We start from the raw sequence: 8,212 nt of genomic DNA on the forward strand, positions 1-8,212 counted from the left end.
TTCTACTATTATAAGTATGTATTTTAATTTTTAGAGGTCGTAATACCTTGCTACCTCTGCTTTACGACTTAAGCGTAAGGCTCTGTGTGGTAGGGTGTTACACGTTCGCGTCAGGCACGCGCACGCGTCGCTGCAATTTTCTCCATTCCGCGCACTCGCGTGAGCCATGCGTGCGTGTCGGTACTTGCTAGTCATCTCCTTGGTTTCTTGTGTTCCTTCCATTATTGCAAGCTTCCTCTCCATTTTCTAAGCCATTCCTGCCCTATAAAGCCTGAAACACTTAACACACGGATCACGGCATCGAATGGTATAAAGGAGAATTAAAATATACTAATTAAAGATCTCTAGGAAGCAAGTTTTCAATCATAAAATAATACTAGGAAGGGATTATAAAATCTTGCAAATCATATGAATAAGTGGGTGAAGACTTGATAAAAACCACTCAATTAAACACAAGATAAACCATAAAATAGTGGTTTATCAGGGCCTTAGGAGTGACATTCAGAGCTATGTGGTGCCTATGCATATTCGGGTGTTTTCTGAGTTGGTGAATAGGAGCAGGGTGGCGGAGGATTGTGGCAGAAGGGCCGCAGCAGAAAAAGGGAGTTTGAGGATGCCATTCCAGAGGACCACAGGGAGGAACTTTGCACCCAGAGGCAGACAGTTCAAGTACGGTGGCTTTGTCCCTCAGAACAATCAGGGGCAAGGCAGCTCCAGGAGGCCTAATACTAGTGCTAATCAGGGAAGGAGACAGGGGAAGCAGCCACAGCAGGATATGAGTTGCCACAGATGTGGAAAGTATCACTCAGGACCATGCAAGTTTGGGATTGGAGTCTGTTACTTCTGTGGGCAGCCGGGACACTTGGCTAGTAGTTGCCCCGAGAAGAAGGGGTATGAGACAGGCAGGGTGCAACAACCAGGAAGGGTATACACCACTTCTTCTATAGGCACTGAAGGGTCAGAGCCATTGATCCAAGGTAAATGTGAGATGGCAGGTAAAACTTTGAATGCTTTATTTGATTCTGGAGCTTCACATACTTTTATTGCATTTGAGAAGGCTGATGATTCGAGTACAAGGGCGCGATTTCGTGCATAACTTAATTTGTTTACTGATGATTGGTCTTGATCTCATTTTGGGATTAGACTAGTTATCCAAGAACCGCGTTCTACTAGATTTCTTGGCAAAAATAGTGTATTTCATGCCTGAAGGCACTGAAGGGCCGGTTGTAGTGAATAACTACTACTTGAATTCCATGATGGTGAACTGTTCTGGGGCTGAATGTCAGGGGATATTGCTGTTAGCTGCGGGTGATGATCAGAACCTGGAACAAATCCCAGTTGTGTGTGAGTTTCTGGAGGTGTTCCCTGATGATATTGATGAATTTCCACCAAAACGGGAAGTTGAGTTTGCTATTGATTTAGTACCTGGGGTCGGACCAATCTCGAGTGCTCCTTACAGGATGTCGCCTCTAGAAATGGCCGAATTGAAGTCTCAACTGGAGGATCTGTTGAGTAAGAATTTTATCCGACCAAGTGTATCTCCGTAGGGTGCACCGGTATTACTAGTGAAAAAGAAAGATGGAAGCATGCGCTTATGTGTTGACCATAGGCAGCTGAATAAGGTTACAGTGAAGAATAAATACCCGTTGCCAAGGATTGATGACCTGATGGACTAGTTACAAGGAGCCGGTGTGTTCTCTAAGATTGATCTATGGTGCACGAAATTGTGATCATCAACAATGGCGCCAAAGACTTGGAGCTCTCAAACGTGAATCACACTTTGTCACAATTCTGCACAACTAACCAGCAAGTGCACTGGGTCGTCCAAGTAATAAACCTTACGTGAGTAAGGGTCGATCCCACGGAGATTGTCGGCTTGAAGCAAGCTATGGTCATCTTGTAAATCTCAGTCAGGCGGATTCAAATGGTTATGGAGTTTAAGGTGATGAAAATAAACATAAAATAAAGATAGAGATACTTATGTAATTCATTGGTGAATTTCAGATAAGCGTATGAAGATGCTTTGTTCCCCTTGAACCTCTGCTTTCCTATTGCCTTCTTCCAATCATTCATACTCCTTTCCATGGCAAGCTTTATGTTGGGCATCACCGTTGTCAATGGCTACATCCCGTCCTCTCAGTGAAAATGGTTCTGATGCTCTGTCACAACATCGGCTAATCAGCTGTCGGTTCTTGATCATGTCGGAATAGGATCCATTGATCCTTTTGTGTCTGTCACACGCCCCACACTCACGAGTTTGAAGCTCGTCACAGTCACCCCTTCCCAGATCCTACCTGGAATACCACAGATAAGGTTTAGACTTTCCGGATCTCAGGAATGGCTGCCATTAATTCTAGCCTATACCACGAAGGTTCCAATCTTAGATCAGAAACCCAAGAGATACGCATTCAAGCCATTGCTACTAGAACAGAGGTGGTTGTCAGGCACATGTTCATAGGTGAGAATGATGATGAGTGTCACGAATCATCACATTCATCAAGTTGAAGAACGAATGAATATCTGGGAGAAGAAATAGACTTGAGTTGAATAGAAAAATAATAGTACTTTGTATTAATTCATGAAGAATAGCAGAGCTCCACACCTTAATCTATGGTGTGTAGAAACTCCACCGTTGAAAATACATAAGAACAAGGTCTAGGAATGGCCGAGGCCAGCCTCCCAAAACGTGATCAATTGTGTGAAAAGTATGATAAAGTATATCAAAAGTATGAAAATACAATAGCAAAAGGTCCTATTTATAGAGAACTAGTAGCCTAGGGTTTATAGAAATCAGTAATTAATGTAGAAATCTTCTTCCGGGCCCACTTGGTGTGTGCTTGAGCTGAGCATTGAAGCATTTTTGTGTAGAGACTTTTCTTGGAGTTAAACGCCAACTTTTGTGCCAGTTTGGCCGTTTAACTCCAGCTTTTGTGCTAGTTTTGGAGTTAAACGCCAGAATTCTTGAGCTGACTTGGAATGCCTGTTTGGGCTATCAAATCTCGGGCAAAGTATGGACTGTTATATATTGCTGGAATTCTGGAAAGCCCAGGATGTCTACTTTCCAACGCAATTGAGAGCGCGCCATTTGGGCTTCTGTAGCTCCAGAAAATCCACTTTGAGTGCAGGGAGGTCAGAATCCAACAGCATCTGCAGTCCTTTTTCAGCCTCTGAATCAGATTTTTGCTCAGGTCCCTCAATTTCAGAAAATACCTGAAATCATAGAGAAACACATAAACTCATAGTAAAGTCCAGAAGAGTGACTTTTATTTAAAAACTAATAAAAATATAATAAAAACTAATTAAAATATACTAAAAACATACTAAAAATAATGCCAAAAAGCATATAAATTATCTGCTCATCAATCTACGATCCAGATACCACCAAATAAGGGTCAGAGATGAGGATATCCCTAAAACTGCCTTCAGAACGCGCTATGGTCACTATGAATATACCGTGATGTTCTTTGGACTAACTAATGCTCCGGCGATATTCATGGATTACATGAACAGAATTTTCCATCCATATTTGGATAAGTTTGTTGTTGTGTTTATTGACGACATTCTTATCTATTCTAAGACAGAGGATGAACATGCAGAACACTTGCAAACAGTGCTACAAATTCTGAAGGATAGGAAGCTATATGCCAAGCTATCCAAGTGTGAGTTTTGGAAGTCTGAAGTAAAATTTCTTGGTCATGTAGTGAGTAAGCAAGGAATAGCAATGGATCCTGCTAAGGTTGAGGCGATGATGAATTGGGAGCAGCCAACTTCAGTGACGGAAATCAGGAGTTTCTTAGGCTTGGAGGGTTATTATCGAAGGTTTATCAAAGGGTTTTCACAGCTCGCTTTGCCCTTGACCAAGCTAACCAGGAAGGATGTCCCTTTTGAATGGACTCCCGAGTGCGAGGAGAGCTTCCTTGCCTTAAAGCAGAGACTGACTACCGCCCCTGTATTAGTGTTGCCTGAGCCGAGAGAACCATTCAAGGTGTACTGTGATGCATCCTTGAAAGGTTTAGGATGCGTATTGATGCAGCATCATAAGGTTGTAGCTTATGCCTCACGTCAGTTAAGGCCACATGAAAGAAACTATCCAACTCATGATTTGGAACTTGCAGCCATTGTCTTTGCCTTGAAGATTTGGAGACATTATCTCTATGGAGTGAAATTTTAAGTCTTCTCGGACCATAAGAGTCTAAAGTACATGTTTGAGCAAAAAGAATTGAATATGCGTCAGAGGAGGTGGATGGAACTCCTGAAGAATTATGACTTCGAGCTAAACTACCATCCGGGAAAGGCGAATGTTGTGGTGGATGCCTTAAGTAGGAAATCCCTATGTGCTGCTTGGATGATGCTAAGAGAGGAAGAATTGTTGAGAGCCTTCCAAAGATTGAAACTGGGAATCAGAGAGGAGTTTGGGATTTTATGCCTAAGCCAGTTACAGATTTCAAGCGATTTCAAGGCCGAATTGATAAAGGCTCATCAGAATGACCAAGAATTGTATAAGATTTTGCCGGCAATTGAGAAAGGCAAGCAATGGAGAATGTCAGAAGATAAAGATGGGTTGTGGAGGTTCAAGGGCCGGATAATTGTGCCAGATGTCAGGGATTTGCGATAGAGCATATTGAAGGAAGCTCACAAGAGCGGGTTCTCCATTCATCCTGGAAGCACTAAGATGTACCAAGACTTAAAGACGATGTTCTGGTGGCCAGGAATGAAATATGATGTGGCGTTACATGTTTCTAAATTCCTAACTTGTCAGAAAGTTAAGATTGAACACCAAAGGCCAGCAGGGACCCTTCAACCTTTAGAAATTCCACAATGGAAATGAGAGAGTATTGCTATGGATTTTGTGTTGGGCTTACCAAGGACTCAGACAGGTTGTGATGTTATTTGGGTAGTTATAGACCGACTGACGAAATCAGCTCATTTTCTGCCTATTCGGATAAGTTGTTCTATGGAGGACTTGGCGCGCTTATATATAAAGGATATTGTGAGGTTACATGGCGTACCTTCCACCATTGTATCGGATAGAGATCCTCGCTTTACATCACGGTTCTGGGGTGCTTTTCAGCGAGCTTTTGGCACTCAATTAAGTCTAAGCACTGCCTATCATCCTCAGACGGATGGCCAATCAGAAAGAACAATCCAAACCTTGGAAGACATGTTAAGACCTTGTGTTTTGGATCAACCGGCAAGCTGGGATTGATATATGCCTCTGGTAGAATTTGTGTATAACAATAGCTATCATGCAAGTATTGGAATGGCTCCATATGAAGCTTTGTATGGAAGAAAATGCCAGTCTCCATTATGTTGGTATGAGGTAGGAGAAAGGAGTTTGATAGGACCTAAAATGGTAGGTGAAACCACTGAGCAAATAAAAAGAATCCGGATTCGAATGCTTGAAGCTCAAAGCCGTCAGAAGAGCTATGCTGACCGAAGACGGAAGCTTTTAGAATTTGAGGAAGGAGAGCACGTCTTCCTGAAGGTTACTCCGACCACTGGAATAGGGAGGTCCATCAAAACCAATAAGTTAAGTCCCCATTACATTGGGTTGTTTGAAATCCTGAAGAGAATTAGACCAGTGGCGTATAGGATCGCGTTACCACCACATCTTTCGAACCTTCATGACGTGTTCCACGTATCGCAGCTTCGTAAATACGCTTTTGATCCTAGCCATGTCTTAGAACTGGAATCAGTCCAAGTAAGAGAAGATCTGACGCTTCCAGTAACTCCGGTTAGGATTGATGATACCAGCATTAAGCGTCTACGCGGAAAGGAGGTTTCCTTAGTGAAAGTAGCTTGGAGTCAGGCTGGTATTGAAGAACATACCTGGGAGCTTGAATCAGAGATGCGGAAGGACTACCCATACCTCTTTTCAGGTAACTCCATCTGAATTTTGAGGACAAAATTCCTAATTAGGTTGGTAGGATGTAAACCCCACAAAAAATTGATAAATTATTAGTTAATAAATTGAATTTTTATTAGGAAAGCTAAAAATACAAAACTAATATCAAAATAAGATAGAGCTCGTCGAAACGAGAATTTTGATACCAATTTTGAAAATTTGGCCCAAAATCGGACCGGAAAGGCCGAACCGGTTGAACTGAGGCCCAAACCGGGCTCGTGGGTTCAATCGGGCCCATAACATAAATGAAGCAGCAGCTTCATCTTCTCCATTTCACCATAGCAATGAAAAACACAGCAAGGGGGAGAAGAGAAGAAACCTAACCCTCACCTCTCCTTCTCACTACCATAATCCTCCATCTGGGCTCCGATCGCCGCACCGTTCACGGCCACGCGCTTAGCGTGTCGAGCTCTATCTTTCTATCCGAAAAATTTCTCTGGTAAGCCTCCTATTGAGTTTAGAATCTCTATCCCTCTTTCTTTGGTAAACTTGAAAACCTGTGGTAAATCTTGTCTAATTTTTGTGTTCTAGGTTCAAGTTAGCTTCCGGAACTTGTGGGCTCAAGCTATTGAGTATATGGGTTTGGTAAGAACACCCTAACCATAGCTCAATCTTGTGTTTATGATGGGAAAACTGAAATTGGAGCATGTATATGTATTAGGTGTAGATTAAGTGGGTATATAAGCATTGGAATTGGCTTGGGAGTAAATGGAGGCTTGTTGGTGATCAAGCTTGGTTTGGGGGCTGTTTTAATTGAGCTTGGAGGGGCTGTAATTTTGAGTTGTGAGGCTGCCTTGGGTGAATTAAGTGATCGGCCAAGGTATGGTTTAAGTTTTGCACGTTTAATATTTACGGTGTTGTGAAAACTTAGGTTAGAGGAACCCTAGGATAAGTTGAATTTGTTAATGACATTTAATGAGTAGCTTTGCATTATTGTTGGTATAATTGTTGATGAACATATGTTGGATTTACGAGGTATTGAGGCTATTAATTGTATGCCCTTGGACTTGCTTATGATGGGTGGTGCATGACAGAAGTTAGGCCAATTAAGAGATTTTCAAATAAGAGAGCAGCATTGCAAGTATAGCTCTTAACCAGCTAAAATTCACCTCACCAATTTAGAAAGGGTGTCACAAAAATTTTAGAATAAAAATACTGGGAGTATGAATCCCAGGTCGTCTCCCAACGAGTTGCGAGAAAGTATGCTATTTTATTAATTAGGAATTTTCTGAGAGTTTTGAGAGTTGAATAATGAACAATCAAATAATTGTAAATTGAAGCAATAAAAATAAACTAAGAATAATTATTGATATTCTAATTAAAAAGCCTTGACTGGGGGAATGATTAACTGGAAGTTCTATCCTTGTTGGGATCTCTTAGGTGCAGTATTAAAGAGGTGGTTGTTTTCACTTAGTTAACCCTTACTAAATAAAGGAAAGTCAAGTGATTAAGCTAACCCTTATTCACAAATCCTAGTCCTCTCCCTTAAGAAGGTCTAGCGTTAGTAAATACAGAACTAGCCAACAACGTACAGATTAATCAACACGTAAGCCTTCCAACTCAAGTGTCTCCTTTTAATCAACCCCCATGTCAAGTATGGAATCTACTCCATTGACATGAATGTAACGCTCATAAAAATATAAGAAGACATGATGAAATTAAATAAAATAAGGATTTAAAATTAATTAAAAGGAAAAGTAATTCTCTCCACTAACAATTCATGAAAATAATCCAATTGTAACTCTTAAATAAAGTAAATAAGGATATGGAAGAATAAGGGACAGAGTAAACAAACTAGAATGATATCTTCAACGGAGGTAATGACTTCTTCAATATCCAAAAGCATAAAACTAATTAACTATGAATGTAGAGAAAAACTAAAAACTATCCTAATAAGAATGTATCTTAATGTGTGTTGATACTTGTTGAGTTTATGCACATTCTATGGCTTTATTCTGTGTTTCTGGGCCGAAAACTGGGTTAAAACGCGGCCCGAAATCGCCCTCAGCGTTTTCTGTTAATTCTGTAGATCGCGCAGGTCACGCGTACGCGTCGTCCACGCATTCACGTTATTCAGCGATTTTCCTTGTCACGCGAGTGCATCGTTCACGCATTCGCGTCATTCGTGCAGACTCCTATCCACGCGTACGCGTCAGGCACGCGTTCGCGTCGCTGCGATTTTCTCCATTTCGCGCGTTCGCGTGAGCCATGCGCGCGTGTCAGTGTTCGCTGGTCATCTCCTTAGTTTCTTGTGTTCCTTCCATTTTTGCAAGCTTCCTCTCCATTCTCTAAGCCATTCCTGCCCTA

General features: G+C 41.6%; 2 protein-coding genes across 2 annotated transcripts; both read left to right on the forward strand.

Annotated features, from left to right (window-relative positions):
- Positions 521-1,096, forward strand: LOC107616061. Its single transcript, XM_016318064.1, has one exon. The coding sequence runs from the start codon at positions 521-523 to the stop codon at positions 1,094-1,096; it is 576 nt and encodes a 191-aa protein (XP_016173550.1).
- On the forward strand, positions 3,494-4,171 carry LOC107616060 (uncharacterized mitochondrial protein AtMg00860-like). Its single transcript, XM_016318063.1, has one exon. The coding sequence runs from the start codon at positions 3,494-3,496 to the stop codon at positions 4,169-4,171; it is 678 nt and encodes a 225-aa protein (XP_016173549.1).

This window comes from Arachis ipaensis, chromosome B09 (assembly GCF_000816755.2).
Source record: "Arachis ipaensis cultivar K30076 chromosome B09, Araip1.1, whole genome shotgun sequence".
Classification (NCBI taxonomy): domain Eukaryota; kingdom Viridiplantae; phylum Streptophyta; class Magnoliopsida; order Fabales; family Fabaceae; genus Arachis; species Arachis ipaensis.

Coding starts and splice junctions, on each gene's coding strand:
- LOC107616061 (XM_016318064.1), top strand. CDS start 521: ATGCATATTCGGGTGTTTTCTGAGTTGGTGAATAGGAGCAGGGTGGCG.
- LOC107616060 (XM_016318063.1), top strand. CDS start 3,494: ATGGATTACATGAACAGAATTTTCCATCCATATTTGGATAAGTTTGTT.